The 22,856-nt window shown below is 35.5% G+C and overlaps 1 protein-coding gene across 1 annotated transcript in view; it reads right to left on the bottom strand.

Annotated features, from left to right (window-relative positions):
* Positions 1–22,856, bottom strand: part of LOC143235707 (integrin alpha-PS1-like) — a 144,092-nt gene that overhangs the window by 64,890 nt on the left and 56,346 nt on the right. The window contains exon 2 of the mRNA XM_076473919.1: positions 697–824. Within this exon, the coding sequence (XP_076330034.1) occupies positions 697–824 (128 nt within the window). The remainder of the gene's footprint in view (positions 1–696; positions 825–22,856) is intronic.

The raw sequence follows: 22,856 nt of genomic DNA, 5'->3' as shown, positions 1-22,856 counted from the left end.
CGAAAAGTTACACAATGGCCTATTTGTGCTCTGCCCACTGGGGTATCAATAGTACTTTATACGTTTCTAGAATTTACGCCAAATCATATCGTTGCTGTTTGTCATTAAGCACAAAGATATACAAAGGGCTATCTGTACTCTTCTCACTACAGGTATCGAAACCCGGTTTCTAGCAGTATAAGTCCTCAGACTTACAACTGCGCTACTGGGGGATCGCTAAACCATCGAAAGCTGTTAAAAATTCGGAGTAGATTTTTTCATTGAACACAGTGCAGACAGCCCATCGTACAGCTTTGCAGTTAAAACAAACAAAATTTGATCAAAATATTTTAAAAAGTTAATTTCAAAATAAGTAATTGTTGGTTCATAAACTTTTAAAAAAATCAAATTTTGTTTATATCTGGCACAATATAAAACAAGGATAACATATAAAAGAAAACTGGTTATAAATTGTGACTTACAAGAAGAATGTTGCATTTGAAGTGTTGCTTCACATGTATATATCAGGCCCATGATGACCGAACAGTAAATCTAAGAAATTATAATGCTAATAATCAGGTCGTAAATAACCCATTGTATAGCTTTGCACTTAACAAAATAAACATAGATGTATCATTCAAAGGCATTTGGATATATCGAAATGCCTGAATAAATATAATTTGCATAAAATACACAAAAGCTACTGAACTGACTTACCACTATCGGGTGCAATGTCAATTTGACTGCAGTCCTTTCTGTACGTCTTTAACTCGCATTTATAGAGGGCGCCCGAGTGATTCCTCCCTGCTTGATGATTTTGTGCTAGAGGTGCTCCTACAAGTAATCTAAAGAATGGCACAGCAACTATACAACACGCCAACAAACACATTAATAGTTCACGTCTCTTAAAAAGATTTAGAACACAATAAAGTTTTAAAAACATAACACGATACAATTTAAGTTAGCCATGTGCATTGTCACTTTTCGGTAACTCCTTGACTGACAATAAAATATGTTGACCTTATTTGTTTCTCTCACAAAGTTTCGGACGCAACGATTAATAAGTTTTGTTATATCCTGTTTTGTTGCTAAGCGGTTTTTTATTACTTGGTGAATAAAATGTAAATTACAGCCCCTATAGCTATAAAAATAATTTATTTTTTCAATAACGTTTCTAGAGGCTACGTTTACTAGCAGACCGAACTTCAGAAGCAATAACATAAATTCTGATAACTAATGTATTCCTAACTTAATATAAACTTACTTCTATAACTTTCTTGTTGTTTGATTGATTGATAACAAACAAGCTGATTAACTCTCTGAATCACAGACAAATGGACACAGTAATGTTTGTTGTCTAATTCACTAACTGATAGACACTGAACTAAATCACTTATTACTCAATAATTAATTGATTATTTTGCTTATATTTTACTGTTGCTTGCTATATCTGCATACTACATAAAGTGTCCTGATTCTAACGAGACCTTAACTTTCATGAGCTTTCTAATATATGTGTCATAATGACATCACGACCCTCCTTCTATCAAACAAACATATAAATGAAAATATTAGAAGCATATCTTACAACAGAAACACCGCCCCTTCTCAAACTGCAAAATTGAAAATTTGTAACACTCAAAAGAAACGGTAAAACAAACTAATCAGTGATCAGGTCTTTTCGGTGGTTTTCTTTTATGAAGATTATATCATGTAAATGAGATGCCCTTTTGTTTCCCATCGTCATGTGCTGTCCTGTCTAAAGAGCTTTCTCTATAATTAGGTGACTCTGGAAGAAGTCTCGACAAGAACTTTGGACTTTTCAGCAAGTTGACTTTTCACTGGCAAATTTTTCATCAAAGTAATACAGCTTACCCTTTTCTCAACAACATACTTACAAAGATTATTACGGTGAAAGACTTTTGTCTTGGATTGTCTGCTCTTCTATATTGTTATAACTACAATATTGAATCTTTTCAGTACAGCATATGTTTCCCCCCACACGGTCAGTCCCACTATTCCTTTATAAAAAAGTAGCCCAAGAGTTGGCGATGGATGGTGATGACTAGCTGACTTCCCTTTAATCTTACACAGCTAAATTAGGGACAGCTAACGCAGATAGCCTTCGCGTAGCTTTGCATGAAATTCACAGATAAACAAATTCGGGGATCGGTCAGCTAAAGGCATTTATGCAAATTAATCCAAATCCACATACAAGGTGGGATGAGGTGTAAGTATTGTACATCGAAAAAACATAAGAAGCTAATAATGCTTTATGTTTGTGCTGCCAACAAACAAGAGTAGAAGATATCGGACAGGTATGTGAGTTCAAATGTTATGATATATATATTTCATTCTTTATTTAAAAATATGTTCGTTGTGCCACTGGCTGGCAGCCTATTTTTAAAAAAAATGATAGTTTGAGTGCCACTGCATAAATGCTTTCTGACAAAATAATGGAACTCATGTCCATCTGTAAAATGCAGCTCATATAAGTTCCCGTGCTCAGTACTGGTGAGTACCGAGAGAGAATTTCACCTTTAGATACTACTCTATAATTTTGAGTATTTGATATAAGTATGTCCATTTCAAATTATAAAGCGCGAGGTATGAAACCAAAAATAAGATAGGTTAAAAAAAGGTTATCTTTTAAACAGAACAAACATCGTGTATGCTTTCTACTGATGCATCCTTAACTAATAGACCCGGCATGGCCAGGTGGGTTAAGGCGTTCGACTCGTAGCCTGAGGGTTGCGGGTTCGAATCCCGGTTGCACCAAACATGCTCGCACTTTCAGCCATGGGGATGTTATAAAGTGACGGTAAATCCCCCTATTTGTTGGTAGCCCAAGAGTTGGCAGTGGGTGGTGATGACTAGCTCAGTTATCCCTCGAGTAGCTTTGCGCGAAATTCAAAATAAACCAAACAAATCTTAACTAATAATCTAGTACTTCAGGATTTAAAGGAACATGTTGTAAACCGAAAATTCTATGAATATTTTATCAAGTGATCTCTTTCCTTATACATATACATCTTAGAAAAACATTTCTATGCTGTTTAACTTACACACTGACAACTAAAGTAATAATGATCCCATAGTAAACAGTAAGAAAAATCATAATAATTCAGTAAAAATGTATTTACTCAACGTTTCGTTTTACGGCTTCGTCAGTGTTGCTTAATAAATATTCGAAGTTTAGTTGGTTTGTTTTGAATTTCGCGCATAGCTACAGGAGGGTAGGCAGCTAGTTATCACCACCCATCGTCAACTCTTGGGCTACTCTATTACCAACAAATAGTGGGATTGAAAGTAGCATTATAACACTCCCACGGCTGAAAGGGAGAGCATGTTTGGTGTGACGGGGATCGGAACCCACGGCCCCCGGATTACGAATCGAGTGCCTTTACCATCTGACCATGCCAGGCCATATAAAGTTTAACTGACAGCATTAGGTTTAAAATGATATTTCTATTGTGTATGTAAGGCAATCTACCGTCTTTTCTAACTTTGAATTACTGACTACACACAGTATTCAAGCTAAAAAATTGACTATCACTCCTATCACGCATCCACAGTTTTAAATTGCAAGGAATATTTTGTGGTACCAGGTGGATTTTAACTTGGCTCATCAGATTCGAAATCCAGAGCTCTGACACAGGGCTATTCAGGGATCCCACTAAGAATGATATAATTATAAAAATGTGTGTGCGTGTTTTCTTATAGCAAAGCTCCATCGGGCTATCTGCTGAGTCAGCCGAGAGGAATCGAACCCCTGATTTTAGCGTTGTAAATCTGTAGACTTACATCTGTACCAATGGGGGTCTTATAAAAGCGACTCGCTGAGTAAATATAGCATTTACTCTTGGAGTTGCAAAGACATGATACTTAGAATGGTATAGTTATAAAAGAGAAACAGTGAATAAATACAGCATTTATTCGGTTCTACGACATTCTGCTACTGTCATTTTAATTGCCGGTCATTTGGCTGTCTCAACATTTTTATACCGCAATAAATAACTACCGGCAAAGGATGCAGTAGTTGATTTTTTATTTATTTTAAGAATTTTTGCATGTATATAAATTATATTATTTGAGTATTATGAGTGTTTGTGTGTTTTTCTTTTAGCAAAGCCACAAAAGCTACCTGCTCAGCCCACCGAGTGGAATCGAACCCCTCATTTTAGCGTTGTAAATCCGGAGACATACCGCTGTACTAGCGAGGAGCAAGTATTATGAGAGAAGCCCTTATCATGTCAAAAACTTGAAGACGAAAATTACACCATAAAACCCGTTCCAAAAATGAACAAATAATAATGTACGTAGTAGCTACACAGTTATGTTTTTATTATCAGTATCTTATTCATTTAATTTATTATTATGTCTTCCAAGTACTTATTCAATCACTTTATCATTCAATTTTATTTTAAAACAAGTTTAGTGTGATAGATTATTAGTTTACTGTTTTAAGAACATAATTATTTGCCAGAAGTTTGTTTGTTTGTTTTTTTGAATTTCGCGGAAAGCTACACGAGTGCTATCTGCGCTAGCCATCACTAATTTAAAAGTGTAAGACTAGGGGAAGGCAGCTAGTCATCACCGCCCACCGCCAACTCTTGGGCTACTCTTTTACCAACGAATAGTGGGACTGATCGTCACATTATAACGCTCCTACGGCTGAAAGGGCGAGCATGTTTGGTGCGACGGGGATTCGAACCCACGACCCATAGATTACGAGTCGACGCCTTAATACACCTGTCCATTTGCCAGCAGTAAAATATAAGGGCGTGGAGATATAGTGTCACGATGTGAAGTCGTGATACAATTGTATCGATATATCGTTCGTTACAATACAATTTACGTATCTTCACGAAATTTGGTAATTTTTCAGTGAACTTTATAAGTTTTTGTACAGAAAAAAATAGAATTTCTAATAAAGTATTTTACTAAAAAATAACAATTCAATAAAGGAAAATGAGTATTGAGTACTACATGTTGTCTTTATTTATTTTATCAAAATTATTACATGCAAAGTAATATAAATTAACATTAAAAATAGACAGATATTAACTTTTTTATTTTAATTCTCTTTCCAGCTGTCATTTAGTTGAACACCTGATAATTTGAAAAAAAACACTGTAAAGTGTGAAGTATTTAAATATGACAATGTTAGTAATACAGATAATAAATTACAGACAAAACTGTGACATTTTGTAACAGTTGTTTGTTTTGGAATTTCGCACAAATCTACTCGAGGGCTATCTGTGCTAGCCGTCCCTAATTTAGTAGTGTAAGACTAGAGGGAAGGCAGCTAGTCATCACCACCCACCGCCAACTCTTGGGCTACTCTTTTAGCAACGAATAGTGGGATTGAACGTCACATTATAACGCCCCCACGGCTGAAAGGGCGAGCATGTTTGGCGCGATGGAAATGCGAACCCGCGACCCTCAGATTACGACTCACACGCCTTAACACGCTTGGCCATGCCGGGCCATTTTGTAACAAACCTTTGGTAAAAAAAAAAAACTACTATATTCAGATACGTATTGTATGAACTATGATGGGATACACATCCTTAGTAAAATATAACGGCTGCTGTTTATTACGGCAGCAAAATGTCGAGCAAGTCATATCTTGGCAGAAAAATGTCGTGATATTTCTTTGTTCGTGAAATTGTAAGATCATTTTGATACTGTTTAAAATGGTTTTGTATTGTAACATCACATAAACTTTAACATTCAAGCACGCACGAAAAACTAATTAGTACCTGATAAACTTATGTCGGACCACCAGTCCATGTATGAACATCTGTACATGAACTTATAAATAAAATTGGAGTAGTTGCTAATTGAAAAACAAGCACTTTTTATAAGTTTCAGAAGTGTTTTGTAAACACGACATTTACGCTATAATTATAATTAATGTTTTTACAAAAGCAAACATATAAAAACAAGGTAAAGATAAGCATTCGTCGTTTCTCTCTTCGCCGGTAATTAGGCCTATGTTTACGAAAATGAAATCCAATTTAAATTTTAAATGTGCGGTAAATACACCGTAATATATCGATTCTGTTGAATTCCAAATTTATGTTGGTATTTATGAACTAAAAATTGGAATACGTTTTGTATTAGTTAAACAGCCAGCAGAAGACCGGAAACAAATATACTGTAAAATTATAATAGATATAAACAAGTAATTTGTGAAGAAAAAAATATCTCTGCTAAACACACATTGAAAGCATGGTATACTTAGTGTCATATACAACTTCAAATTACACTGTATATAGTTTCTAAACATATATTGATTACATGAAAACACGTTATTAGAGATCCTGTTATTTGTTTTACAAGCCTTAAATAGACAACTCTCTGCATATTTTTAACACTACAAATGAAAAAATTAAAACTTTCATTTTTTTCTTGTTAAGCGCAAAGCTACATAACAAATTATCTACCATATGTCTATCACAAAAGCCCCGAAACCAGGATTTTAGCGTTATAAGCCTTCAGAGTTGCCGCTGAGCGACTGGGAGAGGATTTGTTTGTTTTTTTAATTTCGCGCAAAACTACACGAGGGCTATCTGCGTTAGCCGTCCCTAATTTAGCAGTGTAAGATTAGAGAAAAGGCAGCTAGTGAACACCACCCAGACTTCTTGAACCCGGGTGTTTTTCTGACGTCATGAGTATTACTTTAGAATAATACGATCCATACTCAAGCATTACAGAGTTAATGTTCTGTTCTGTATCATATACAAAAACAACAGAAAAATGTATTTAACACTAAATAATCCACATCATCAGAATAACGCTTCTTTGGTTGCAACCTTAAATACCAAGTTACAACCTCTAAATTTTGCACCGTATGTAAACCATTACAACCTTAGGAAAAGTCAACTTTATAGTGCTGTTAATTATGAGCGCTTACACTTTCACAGGTATATAACTGATTAGATTAATGATTTCTAAACTTGTTTTTCAGCAGAACACAATGAGATGTATATGCTGTGCTGTCGCTTCCTTTCAGCAATTATACAACTTTTACACGCACTACCTAAGGGTGCCTACAGACCACAAATTGAGAACTGCCGGTTTAGTTTAACGTCAAGTTACGTGATGCTTACAGTCCTGGAAAGTCGAAGCAAGTGGCCTAAATCGGATATGTATATGTTGCAAAGGTGAAATTCAAATCCACGTCTTGACAAATCACTTATATGCATCTGTCTGTGTGAACGGTTGTGTACATTTATTTTACAATCTTTTCTAATTTGTTTCCTTTCTTGATTTAGCAGAACTCCTTACTTTTGCCATCACAGTTTCAACAGCTTCCGTTTCATTACAAATTTTCCACGATAAGATACAAACAGTTACTCTGTACCGTCCAGCTGCAACAATGTTTTAAGGTTACATGGTCAGAAACAGCTGCATGAGACATTGGACAGCGGTCACTTACTTTAACAGTAAACAACTCACAAATCTATATATTTAACTGAATAAAATTCCATCTTCATACTTTAAGAAGCACTGTTAATTAGTAGCATTATTGCAATAATTTCTGAGTAGTACTCTGACCGCCAATATATAATTTGTTGGCCCTGAAGAGAAGTTATTTCAAACATTCCTAAAAGAGTAGTTATCCTTGTTGTGGCCTAATGAAAGATATGCTTTTTCAAATTTGATTCTTGAATAGTTAGAGTTATAGCTACAACACTTTGTCAAAATAAGAAACTCGCAAAGCCTTTACGGGGAAAAACAACGAGAAAGTCATTATTTTTATCGCTTGTCATCTACGACTAAAACAAAGTAATCCTTCTATACATACGTGTCTTTATAATAAATGAAAAAATATTTTAAAAAATTTAAGCCTTTTTTTAAAATTGTTTATTACTATTGGTTTGTTGATGTATAATGATCAACTAATGGAGCTTTTTAATAACGTTGACGGAATTACTTCCATGTGTATGGGGATATAAAAAAAATGCGGATGTGAATTGTTGATGAACTACCCAAGATCCACTGAAGGCAGAATATTACCATGGGAACTGTAAACAACCTCTGACGTCATCCTTCTTCAGAATTTTTTTTTTCCCTTACTGTTCTTAAATAAGCTTGTAATACCACGTTCACTGTGTCTGAGCATGGATGATGTTCTATTAAATGAAAAAGAAACCGAAAACCGGTACTTACACAGATGTAAATCATAGAAAGATCACCAGATAAAGCAACAGCAGTGAAATTACATACATAACTTCACATAAAATAAACATATAGAAAACTTGTTAGGTAACACAATTATTTTACAATGTAAAAATATCAAAAACATATGAGCAGATTAAATAAATGCGTGTATGTGTGTATTGCTTAATAAATTAAAAAAACAATACAAGAGGGTTGATATTAAACATAATTACTATCTAGATTCTTGACAATAGAAAGTTTTGAACTTGTTTCATGTACTGCTCTGCTGGTTGCTGAGGTATGCTATTTGTCGCAAAACAGAGGTATTAGAAGACTTCGGCAGATTTTGTTTGTTTTTGAATTTCGCACAAAGCTGCTCGAGGGTTATCTGTGCTAGCCGTCCCTAATTTAACAGTGTAAGACTAGAGGGAAGGCAGCTAGTCATCACTACCCACAGCCAACTGTTGGGCTACTCTTTTACCAACGAATAGTGGGATTGACCGTCACATATAACGCTCCCACAGCTGAAAGAGCGAGCATGTTTGATTAGACCGAAATTCGAACCCGCGGCCCTCGGATTACGAGTCGAACGCCTTGACCGACCTGGCCATGCCGGGCCCACTATTACTGGAGCTAAAGTTTTGTATCATTATTATACAATATCTGGCTTGGCATGGCCAGGTGGTTAAGGCACTCGACTCGTAATCCGAGGATCGCAGATTCGAATCCTCGTCACATCAAACATGCTCACCCTTTCAACTGTAGGGGCGTTATAATGTAACGGTCAATCCCACTATTCGTTGGTAAAAGAGTAGCCCAACAGTTGGTGGTGGGTGGTGATGACTAATTGCTTTCCTTCTAGTCTTTCACTGCTAAACTTTTGTAAGCCATCCCTAGGTTTGCGGTGAAAGACAAGAATGTGTGTGTTTTCTTATAGCAAAGCCACATTGAGCTATCTGCTGAGCCCACCAAGGGAAATCAAACCCCTGATTTTAGCGTTGTAAATCCGTAGACTTACCGCTGTACTAGCGGGGGGCAGACTAGAATGAAGGCAACTAATCATCACCACCCACTACTAACTCAAGGGTTACTCTTTTACCAACAAACAGTGGGATTGAACAACTTATAACGTTCACACGGCTGACAGGGCGATCATGCTTGGGGAGATAGGGAGTGAAGTGACTTGACCATGCCATGCCCTCATGTAAAGAAGTCACCTGTTTTAAACACTCACACCATTATGCAATAGTATATTTTCAGTAAACATTAAAATGCCATGACATAAAGGACACTTAACATTGCAATTTGTACTGTTATGACGTTAGTAAAAAGTGTGCATACTATGAATCACGAGAAGAATTATACAGTGGCACAGCGGTACGTCTACGGATTTACAACCCCAGAAACCGGGTTTCGATTCTAGTGGTGAGTGGAGCACAGTCCAATGTGTAGCTTTGTGTTTTACTATCGATCGTGCATAATCAGCTTATAAATATTCAAAGTTGTATTTCAATAGCAATATAAGAAATATAACAGGCTGGAAAAACGACACGGAATGCAACTGACGTAATTGTATGATGTACAATATTTCTTGATTAAACTAATATTCAAAGTTGAGTAGTTTTTATTTTCCACGCGAGGTCCGGCATAGCCACATGGTTAGGAGCGCGCGCGACTCGTAATCTCCGGGGGGAGGGTTCAAATAACCATCACGCTAAACATACTCGGTCTTTTATTGTCGGTTATAAGAAGTTAAAATCGTTCATTTGTTGTTGTGTTTTTGTTTGTTTGCTTTTTCAAATAGTCACGAGCTATTCTATCTAATATACATATAGAAAAATAATTCTTCCGTATTAATCATTTAAAATTACGAAAATTCCTGTTTAAGATCTTGAATTAAGATCTTTATCACACTGTAGATTTGAACAAGCTGGTAAACTGGTATCTCATGGTAAACCTTACAGTCAAATTTACTATCACAGTTAGGAAATAATACATCGTATCTAAGAAGTGACATTTTTATGATGTTCAACATATTATTCATTATCTGCATACTCCAATAATCGATGAAAGTGATCAAAACCCTTAACGACAGTGAAAGTGATATTTCATACTTCTATAAATAGTGCTTTAAAGAACTGTGAACGTCTCTCTAACCATTTCTTCATGAAGGCATAGAATAAAGTTGTAGTAACTTTCAGAGGACTTCAAAAGGATAGGGGATTCTTGACAAAAGTGATATTTGTCAAGCACCATAGGGTAAATCTGTTTTTTGGAGACTATAGGGACGGTGGGTTGTCTCGGGTACGAATAGGGTAAAACAAAACCATAGAAGTAAGTAGTTCTTACTTTTATTCCTATTCGATTAGTCTTGTTAACAGTTTGACCATATGAATCTGAGCAATGGATTATTGCGTATTAATACTTAGTGCATTAAGAGCGGAAAGACAGAGACTCCCAGCTCTCACCACTGATTTATAGATCGCAGCTACACCACAAACTGTAAATAACAGATCTATAAATCTAACCACAAAGCTTGCCCCTTGTTACTGAACAAAATAAAACTACTTAATAGATAAATTTATTAACTTTTAAAGCACAGAATTTGGAACACAGTTCATTAGAATTATATTTAAATATCAGTTAAGCACTTATCTTAACTGATTATTTCGATATTTAAAAACTGAAACTAGCATATTAAGCTTCACTATTGAACCTTAAATTTGGTACTTCATTAGATAAATCTAAATCATACGTGAAAGTGTGTTTGTTGTTAACTAAACTACAAGCTTATGTTAATGGTCTAAATGTACTTCCTTCGTTATATTATTCAGGAAGTCTTGATGGTCTAACGTTGTTTTTGGGTTGGTAAGTTGTATATATATATATGTCTATTTTCAATTTAGTAAATATATTAACAGTCTGTTTTCTCAGATATTCATCAATCTTAATAAACTTCATTATTATTTCAGACATTATTTACTTTACTTAGATAGTCCATTTTTATCTAAAACTAATAATATTAATCCTTTATTTCTACTACATATTATTAATTATCGTGTATAATTTCCTATTTATATTTTAGGGCCACACAAAGCTTGGTTGTTAGAGTACTCGAGTCGCAATCTGCAGGCCGAGGGTTCGAATCTTCGTCACCGAATATGCCCTGCCATGGAGGCGTTATAAAGTAACGGCCGATCCTACTATTTTGGTAAAAGAATATTTCAAGAGTTGTTGGTGGGCGAAATTGACTAGCTGCTTTCCCTCTAATCTATCACTGTTAAATTATTGGCGGCTAGCGCAGATAGACCCTTGTGTAGCTTTGCGCAAAATTAAAAACAAAACATATATCTTTAGTATATATGTTACAAATATCTGTACTACATCTAAGTCGTACGGCCAATCATTCAGCTCTTCGCAACCTGGACGTTTTTATTGTACACGATTACTTCAGCAAAATAGTGATAAAAGTATATAAAATAATACCACGATTTTGGATTATATTACCACAGACATTTTCACTTTAAAATTATGTCATTTGTACTTTTATATAAATCGTATAATTTTACATGGTTTTGTTACTCCCGCGAAGCGATCACGTATTTGTCGGTGAGTACATTTATAATAAGAAGGTTGTATTTTTAAATCATATATATATATATTTAATATGCTATCTAATGTAAATAGGATTATTTTAATAGTATTACTTCTACTGCTATTATACGTTTGAAGCTTTTGGCCCAAACCTTGACACAAACTCTCTTCCTTCCAATAATCCTTTCAAGGTTCTTACAGTGACAATGTCCAATTCACTTTGACTTATGTATCATCTGTCAATTCCAGATAATTCCCCATTCGCTCTACTTTCACACTTTCAGTTAACTAGTGTGATCTTCGTATCATTTTTTTTTTTTTCCTTTTCTCTGAGTCTTCATGCTATTTCATTAACGATATCATTTGAAGAACATTACCAGGTTGTCTAAAGGTTTTCATTTACCAGTTAGGTACTCAACTCTTTATTTGAAAGATATGTCACTGAAGCCTAGAATAAAGGTCGTTATCAGATGAATTTTCAAAACTCTCAAATGCTCCACACATATTTTTTGGATAAAACCTGTCTCCATTCTTGTGATCAGGTTCTATCGGGATCCTGATATGAATTTCACTGTTATTGGTCAACCAGTATGAACTGAATCACCCAGTTTTGGCTATTGACGATTCTCCAACAGTTGCTGCTTATACAGTGATATCTTTAACTACTGACTCTTCTGTTGCATTACTCAATGTATATACTATTCGTACGTCCATCTCGTTACTCTGGCTCTGTTCATCAATCCTGACATTTCCATCCACATCAATGTGTTTAACTTTATATTATTTACCTTGACCTACTCAGTAATTTGATGTTTTGTACTAGAAAACATCTATATCTTTCTTTGATCATATAAGAACGATTCCACTTTCTGTATCAACGTTTCGTCTTAGGATTTTTCTCAAGTGCTTAATGGGTGAAAATTGGCTGTGGTTGCTTTAAGTAACCTAAAAGTTGGCAGTGGGAACTGTTGACTAAGAAAACTTAACATATTATATTAAAATCTAAATTAAAAAATGACACCCCAGAATAATGTATTAAGCTTTCTTAAATAAGCTTCGGTTTCTATAATTATTTATACGAGGTCTGTTCAAAATATACACTGACTGTTTGAATTGCGCGGCTCCAGTTGGTTCCAGGGGAATCCGCTTGGTGTCGCTAGGTTCGCACAGATCAGCTGATTACGACGCCATTTCCCGATTGCAGATATCTTTATTTGTGTATTAGCTACGCGGTTTTAAGTAAAGTGCGATTTTTTCGTTTGGCGGATTTCAGAATGAATGACCTGAAGCAGCAACGACTTGCTGTGAAATTTTGTGTTAAACTTGGAAAATCTGCGACTGAAACTTTTGCTATGCTTAACACGGCTTACGGTGATGTTGCTATGAAGCGTACGGCATGTTTCAAGTGGCATGAACGTTTTAAGGATGGTCGACAGTCCATTGAAGATGATGAGCGTCCTGGACGTCCTTCCACGTCAACTGATGACCCACACGTCGACAAAATCAACACCATGGTGCGGGCAAATCGACGTCTGACTGTCAGGGAGCTTGCTGAAGAGTGTGGAATATCAGTTGGACGAGATTTTGACCGAAAAATTGAAGATGCACCGCGTTTCTGCGAAATTTGTGCCTCAGAACTCGTGAGTTTTTGGCCAAACACTCGATCACTGTTCTTCCCCACCCACCCTACTCACCTGACCTTGCTCCTTGCGATTTTTTTTTGTTCCCCAAACTCAAAAGACCCTTGAAAGGAAGAAGATTTGAGACGATTCCAGAGATTAAGGCAAATGCGACGAAGGAGCTGGAGGACATTACAAAAGAAGCGTACCAGGACTGTTTCAACAAGTGGAAACACCGTTAGGATAAGTGTGTGCGTTGGGGAGGAGAGTACTTTGAAGGGGTCCCAGACCTGTAACTTCTAAATAAAGTACATTTTGTTTTATGACGTCAGTCCGCGTATTTTTTGAACAGCCCTCGTATTTATACGCATCAGAGTAATGATAATATCTTTATTAAGATTATTTTTACAATAAAATTGATCTTCTGACTCTATAATCTTTAAGATGCCTTCGTAAAGTAACGTATGACGTTCGTGTCATAAAATACTTACAAGTTTCACTGAAGCGAGGAGAGCACAGTCAGGTGGTTAGGGCACTCGAGTTATAATCCGAGGGCCACGAGTTCGAATCCCTGTCACACCAAACATGCTCACCCTTTCAACTGTGGGGACGTTATATGTGGCTGTCAATCCCACTATTCGTTGGTAAAAGAGTAGATCAAAAGTTGGCGGTGGGTGGTGATGACCAGCTGTCTTTCCTCTAGTCTTACACTGCTAAATTAGGGATGGCTAGCGCAGACAGCCCTCGTGTAGCTTTTCGCAAAATTCAAACCAAACCAAACCAATCTACTGAAGTGCTGACCTCTTTGAGGTTCATTTTTCTTTCGTGATTTACAGTGTTCTATCAAGCATCAAAATTTTTTTCTTGTAGAAGCTATGTAAAAGCAGCTAAATGTTCGTAGTGTCTAATTACAACCATCAACTTTTTATCATAATACGTATTGGTTAGATTGGTGAGAACGAAATTAATAAAGATAAATCGAGTACTTAAGTTTTTTTATGCTTGCACGTTCTCATTTTGCGTTAAAAAACATGAAAGTAATTATCAAGTGGGTAAAGCCAGTTACCAAGTAATCAACACATATATTAAATTCTCACTTTAATCACTCCTGTAACAACGTATAAGTTTATGGCCTGGCAGTTTATAAGTCATTTACAATCAGTATATACGTGTATTTTAATTCACATTTTTGCATTACCCAGAAATTGTTGTTTTATGCACAAATATTGGATGTCAGGTTGAATAAAATGTGCAGACGATGAAAGATTGGTGCCAACATGACTCTGTGTTTCACATTTATAATACAGGGTAGAAAGTCTTTCAAATGTGATCGCCTATGGTATGAAGACGAAAAAAAAAAACAGTTTTCTGAGGACTTTACCAGTTGCTTCAGAACCAGTCTTATTAAAGGTCACCATTTCTAACAATTCTCAAAATTAATAGCCAAATCTTGGAAATACTTAAAATTTTCTTTATGAAAAATGTTTAGTAACCTCGTTGTGCGTTTACACGTTCATTACACGTGTTGTTAAAACTTGAAATGATCGCACCAGAAATGGAAACGTCGAATCTATTTTTTAACAATTATTTCTTACTTTAAAAGCTGTAACTTGTAATAAAAGAATGTTAAATGTTCCAAAATAGAATATCAGTATTTATGTGGTCATACAAAAAAAAAGACGGAATGAAATAAAAATAGTTTTTTTTTCTTTTAAAGTATACTTTATTTGTTTTGAATTTCGCACAAAGCTACACCATGTGTCACCAACCTTCTCCAACTGTTGGGGTATCTTTTGCCACCAAATGGTGGGTTTGAACGTGACTTTATAATGTCCCCACAGCTGAAAGAGGGAGCATGTTTGGTGTGACAAGGATTCGAACCCGCGATTCTCAGATTACGAACCGAACGCACTAACCATCTGGCCATGCCGAGCCCTTTAACAGAGTACAATGTATATTATACAGATTTTATAAGTACTAATGCAGGGTAGTTATTTCTAACCATTATATATATACTTCAGTGATAACATGTCATCATCTCACCAAGGGATTAATATTTCACCACTGTCCAAACGGTGACGAAACAGCTAATTTATTTAGAAAATAGTTTATTAAAACAAATAAAAAAACAGTACTTAAACTAACTTTAGCTCGTAACGGGATAGGTGACAAAAAGCTGTTTCAAAAATTGAAGATTAGTAAATGATGAGATAATGTAAAGTTGTATATGAAAGCATGAAGTACTCCTGGGTGAAACAAGTGTACTTGAAGTATCAGTTCATTACTTAACCCTCTCCTAGGTGAGACAAGTTTACTTAAAGTATCAGTTCATTACTTAACCCTCTCCTGGATGAGACAAGTTTACTTAAAGTATCAGTTCATTACTTAATCCTCTCCTGGATGAGACAAGTTTACTTAAAGTATCAGTTAATTATTTAACCCTCTCCTGGATGAGACAAGTTTACTTAAAGTATCAGTTAATTACTTAATCCTCTCCTGGATGAGAGAAGTTTACTTAAAGTATCAGTTAATTACTTAACCCTCTCCTGGGTGAAACAAGTGTACTTGAAGTACCAGTTCATTACTTAACCCTCTCCTAGGTGAGACAAGTTTACTTAAAGTATCAGTTCATTACTTAACCCTCTCCTAGGTGAGACAAGTTTACTTAAAGTATCAGTTCATTACTTAACCCTCTCCTAGGTGAGACAAGTTTACTTAAAGTATCAGTTAATTATTTAACCCTCTCCTAGGTGAGACAAGTTTACTTAAAGTATCAGTTCATTACTTAACCCTCTCCTAGGTGAGACAAGTTTACTTAAAGTATCAGTTCATTACTTAACCCTCTCCTAGGTGAGACAAGTTTACTTAAAGTATCAGTTAATTATTTAACCCTCTCCTAGGTGAGACAAGTTTACTTAAATTATCAGCTAATTACTTAACCCTCTCCTGGATGAGACAAGTTTACTTAAAGTATCGGTTAATTTTTTAACCCACTCAAAACACACCTCTATCCCCATCACACCAAACATGCTCGCCCTCCCAGCCGTGGGGGCGTTAAAAGTGACGGTCAATCCCACTTTTCGTTGGTAAAAGAGTAGCCCAACAGTTGGCGGTGGGTGATGATGACTAGCTGCCTTCCCTCTAGTCTTACAGTGTTAAATTAGGGACGGCTAGCGCAGATAGCTCTCTTGTAGCTTTACGCGAAATTCAAAAACAAACTACTCCACTCCTGGATGCTTCAAGTTTACTTAACCCTCTCCTAGATGAGATAAATTTATTTAAATTATCAATTAATTACTTTACTTTTAATAACCAGAGTGAGATGTATGTGAGTTTAATGGTTTTATTAAATGTGTTAAAATTTATTAATAAATAATTTCCTATTTCATTATCATATCACAACAGTGATACACAATAGTTGTAACTTTTCTTATATTTTTATACTTTAATAGTTTTTTAATGTAGGTAAAAAAAATCACTTTTGGACCTATGTAACTCACCCTCGTTTATTACATGTGCACGAGTTACTTCGTAATGCGGTAAGAAAGTACGGAAGTTCAGAATAAAAGTGTTTGTTAGAGCTACCCTAAACAACGATAACGTCATCTAGGGCGGTGGAGAAATATCCCATTGAAACGAGTTTGTTTGTTTGTTTTGAATTTCGTGCAAAGCTACACGAGAGCTATTTGCGTTAGCTGTCCTTAACTTAGCAGTGTAAGACTAGAGGGAAGATAATCATCACCACCCTCTGCCAACTCTTGAGCTACTCTTTTACCAACGAATAGTGAGATTGACCGTCACATCATAACGCCCCCACAGCTGAAAGGGCGAGCATGTTTGGTGTGATGGGGTTCGAACCATTGCCCCTCATATTACGAATCGCATGACTTAGCCACCTGACCATGCCGGGCCCCCATGAAAACATCCTTGTGTTCTGTACTAGAAAATAATAACGTAATAATGCATTATCAAACACATATTAAAGACATTTATTGGAATAAATAATTGTATTATGTGCACAGGTGCATAGTTCAACATAAGGTCTTACGACGTACTTGAATTAGGAAAGACCAAAGTAAGTTAAAGGTCGAAATTGTAAAGATAAGATAAACCTGTACTGTAGCTAACATTACCTGCTTTTAATGTCAAGTATATGTTGAAATTTGCTTGCTATCATATTCACAGGAAGTAAAAAGTATCCAATGGGGGCTTAAGAGCATATGACACCTGCACACGGTAACTATATAGGATAATGAGGAATGAACCCCACAATATGTGCCATTTATAGTACTTAAATTGAGCCATTCATAAAATATACATGGCAGAATGCGGATATTCAACTTGTGACAGCTTTAACATTATTAATAGTTATTAACTTGCCTCCGCCAGGCATATATCTAGTGGAAGATTTGTTTTGTGTTGAATTTCGCGCAAAGCTACACGATGGCTGTCTGCGCTAGCCGTCCCTAATTTAGCAGCGTAAGACTAGAGGGAAGGCAGCTAGTCATCACCACCCATTGCCAACTCTTAGGCTACTCTTTTACCAACATTTTACTATCTATTATGATATTAAATTGTTTCGAAAAGAATCACCAACTTAAGAAATATAAATTTTAAAAAAAATCAAGGGTTGAAAGTGAAGATATGATTTTATGGATCCTATTATATAATTTAAGAACATTTTCTGTGTATATATTATCATTTGACTGACTGCAACAACAGAATATTTAAGAGAGAATATTTATAATAATCTCTTTTCCTGAAAGTAAAACCATAAAATAATATGTCAGTTAGGTAACTTGTATAACAAAATCAAGCGATTAATAAACTTAATGTTAAATAAAACACAAATGATGAACCATACACACAACTTCGTATATGAATATTACACAGAAATGTCTTTATTATAACTCGTGACATTTCACTTGAAGCCCAGTACAATGTAATTAAAGTCAAAGCGTTGGTAAGGTCCTCAACAATTTCTCCGAATGAATTGTTTCCAGTTCATTTGACAGTCAGTTTTCCAAAAGTATTTCGCGTGTGTTCGACGAAACGGCCGTCCGGAGAGTGGAGAAATCACTCCATTCATTCAATACCCGTTTTCTTCAAGGAATGTATTGATTAGTTTAGCACTTTGAGAGTGGGAATTATCTTCCATTAGTCTGGAATCGGGGAAAATTGCACTAGCCTACAGCAACACAAAGGTCGTAGAATGTGGTCCTTACACTAAGTAAAAATGGTACCATTCTATAGGAAGTAGAGACAGATACTTCCTGGCCTGGCAAGGCCAAGTGATTAGGGACGCTTGACTCACAATATGAGTGTTGCGCGTTCGAATCCCCTTCCTACAAAACAAGCTCGCCCTTTCAGCGGTGGGGGTCTTATGAAGTGATAGTCAATCCCGCTGTTCTTTAGTAAAAGAGTAGTTTAAGAGTTGGCGGTAGTTACTGATGACTAGCTGCCTTCTCTCTAGTCTTACACTGCTAGATTAGGGACGGCTAGCGCAGATAGCTTTCGTGTAGCTTTGCGCGAACTTCAAACCAAACCGAGATGTCCAGCTTCGATTATCTCTTCACTAACAACATATATGATAACAGACATGGATAGAATTATTTGTTATTTCCGAATCAATAAATGACTGTTATTCAATTGTAGAATGAAGCGCGAGTCATCTATTAAAAACTAACACATGTATATATATATATATATATATATATAGTAAAACTCAATTTATCAGAATACATTTGTTATAAAGTATTTCTGCCGAATTATCGAAATACTTTATTAATAATCTGTGTTATCGATGTACAGATACAAGGGAGAACATAATGGTAAACAAAAAACAACTATATATACAGTACGCTCAACAGTTCACACTTTCTACATATGTCTTTAATACTCACTCAAGTCGTATAGTAAAAGTGTCATACTAAGTAATTATCTTTATACAAATCATCATTTTGTAATGAATTACAGAATACAATATATACGTAACACGTTTTTTTTATTGAAGACAGCACGTTTCAAATAATGGTGACATTTTTTTACGTATTTATTTTAAAACACTGTGGCTTGACATGATTGTAACAGGAGTAACTCTATAGGTCTCTAGGTACTTATGTGTATATGTATATCTTTACTGTGACGACTGTTTCCAGAATAATTGTTGTAAACCGATAGCAACTGTGACTGACTATCATTCGAGAAAGACTGTCGTAAATCGGTATCTACCGTGTGTGAAGGTCGTTCTCAACAAACTGTCGTAAACCAGTATTCACAGTGTGTGAAAGTTATTCTCGGAAAAAAACTGTCGTAAGCCGGTATTCACACACTGTGAATACAGGATTTTTGGTGGTGGTGGGGGGGGTATGATCGACTAAGTAACAATGACTCAAACCCGACCCCAAGTAAACTTTTCCTTGTTACTGCAACGTAAATTTCATGGAATTGGTTTAGAAACAAAGAAAATAAACATATAAGACTATGAACTCTCACTTATTGATTTTATTCTAAAATATCAAGTTGCAAGTAATCGTACAGCACGAAACTGAATCACACAACATAGTGCATGTGACAATGAACTTTCATATATTCCTAAATAACATGATACAAGTAAACATATAGCACTTAGGCCTATAGCAGTATATCGAATCACGTACACAACATGTTAACATGAACTCTTTAACACCACAGTACATATGACCATGTACTCTCATTCTAATTGAGACGATCAGTACTTTATATTTCTGATTTCCCATTAACTTACACAATTTTGGTATGGCCAGTGGGGGGATGTATCTCCCATCCCCCCTCTGTATCCATCCCTGCCGGTATTCACAGTGTGTGAAGGTCATTTCCATAAAATAGCAGTAAACTGTTACCATCAGTTAGTGCAGGTGTTTTATAATAAGTAATTTATGCGTAGTTTCCTGTTCTGATAGACTCTTACTTGACTTTGGTAGAGACTTGTCAAATTGCTAAATCATGTATCTATAGGAAATGCATGATGGTTATAAGAAATAACTATTCCAGTTCGTATATCAAATATACAGATTATTCATTAAGTTTCCTGTTGTGAAGATCTGCCAATATGACAAATCATCTGGATTGTAAATAATTCGAATATTTTATGTCCGAAATGAATAGGGTTCGCTGCACATATTACTCCACAAATCCATTAGATGTGGTCATATTTCAAGCTGTGGCTGTATCCATTCTTTAGATATTTGGTATCCAGATCGGCCTTGTGTTGCATATTTTTAAATTGCAGTATACTAACAAGGCATCCAGACTGCAGCTGCACAGATCTTCTTGGAGTAATTACCATACAGCTACATACCAAAAAAAAAGTTTGTTTCAATCATCTCGGAGAAAGAATCTTATAGCTGCAGCCTAAACTTGATAGTCTGTACTAATCATCTCAAAGTAAGTACCATACAGCTGCAGCCTAAAGTTGATAGTCTGTTTTAATCATCTCAGAGTAAGTACCATACAGCTGCAGCCTAAAGTTGATAGTCTGTTTTAATCATCTCAGAGTAAGTACCATACAGCTGCAGCCTAAAGTTGATAGTCTGTTTTAATAATCTCGGAGTAAGTACCTGATAGCTACAGCCCAAAATAGACAGAAGGCCATCGCTGCTTGTATTGTGGATGAGAGGCGGCCTTGTTCACATTATGGGGCAAAGGTGCCTTTGGTTTGGAAGCGATTTTCAGATTATGCTAAACAGCCTGTTCCGATTGGTTGATTTCCACTTGTTTGATGTCTCTGCACATGAATGGAGCATTATAATGTATTCTTTCACATCTAGTCATGATGCAAGTACAAACTGCACCTTTAAACTCAGTTATTTGCTTCAAGATGAGACAAATCTATACATAAATATTATGTAAAAGGGAGGCTGAAGTAATCTTTAAACATACAAGTTGGATAACGTTCCTCAACACAAAGCTACAAAATATGATATCTCCGCTGTGTCCACAGTGGGAAATCGAAACTCAGATTTTAACGCTATACGTTCGTAAATGTACTGTCAACCTACGGGATGTTACGACTTATATAACTATTAAATGTATTTTCCTTGTTACGGCCAAATATATTAGAAATTTATACTTTATCTTTAAAATGTTTTTTGTTGTTGATTATAACTACGTCCCAGCATTTCTCCACAAATAAAAGTACCTTATGGAGAATAACATATTTGATACAAAAGTAAAATGGGTTCGAGCTGTCAAGTTCTTCCAGAGAGTATAATAATCAGTTGTTAAGTCGTTTTAGTTTCGTATAGATTTTAAGTACAATCAATATTTAGAGTTATGCATCCACAACTTTGATTTTGACTATTTTCTTCGGTTTCAAGAAAATCAAATTCCAAATATATGTATGAAAAATAATTACAGAATAAACGACACGCCCGATTAAATAATGACTTACATTAAAAGGAACATAAGTCATCTTTCAATCTACCTCTATATATGTATATACATACATATATTTTATTTCGCAATATTACACATGTTATACAGCGAACTATGTACCACTACTAGTACAGTGCTAGTGTGCTATAAAACGCAGATATCTAATACATGAAGCAGTGACATTCATCACACGTTGATTGCGATAATAGTTTGATGGATTATTTTCGAGGGCTTTTTGTATGTTTGTAGTTTATAGTGCAGTAAACTCTTATCTAAGTCTGTTTTATCTCATGTCCCTCAGTTACCACCTGAGCAAGCGACAGGTTAAAGTTCAAGAGACGAACTCTTACTATAATGATTATGGTAAAACTTCTAAGTGAATACTGAAGATAAGATAATAATAAAAACCGACTTCTATTCATCTATTTTTTTAATTGGTATAAAACTAAGCCAACTGTTGTGACAAAAAAAAAGCCAGATGAAAACGTTATATAATACGTTTATGCACAATTACGGTAGTAGGTACAAAACTCTAAAATACTGGATTAAAAAATTTCTTCTTGAGTGAATGAAAGTGGAAATTGGGAGTTTCCTAGTAGCATCATGCTGAGCTGCAGATTCGAAGGTCCAAGGTTCATGTTGTGATATGTCACTGAACACACTCCGCACTTTCAGCTGTGAGCGCAACATGAAATTGATAGTCAAACTAGTTAATCGGTTAGGGCAGTGGTTCTTAACCTTGTTGGAGATATTGAACCCCGGAAGTTTCGTACCTGCATTCACTGAACCCTTCGTAATTAGAAAAATAAAATACGATTTTTTTCAAATTCAAAATATAAGTAGATATTTTATTAGTGTACAAAATGAACTATGCATCAGTTGCACACAATATCATTGTGTTCAAAGAACAAAACCAACAAAACATGAATTTCACACAAAAACAGAAACATAACTAAATGAATATTTGCTGCAAATCAATGTGACTTTTGCTTTTGCCTTTCAGAGACAAGTTCAGAAATGCGCGGCTTCACCTTGACAAGTGCCACTCTCATATCATTTTCGCAACAAAGTCTGTTC

The sequence above is a fragment of the Tachypleus tridentatus genome, chromosome 12, assembly GCF_004210375.1.
Source record: "Tachypleus tridentatus isolate NWPU-2018 chromosome 12, ASM421037v1, whole genome shotgun sequence".
Lineage (NCBI taxonomy): Eukaryota > Metazoa > Arthropoda > Merostomata > Xiphosura > Limulidae > Tachypleus > Tachypleus tridentatus.
The sequence above is the reverse complement of the archived record's forward strand: the minus strand, read 5'-3'. Positions and strand labels throughout refer to the sequence as shown.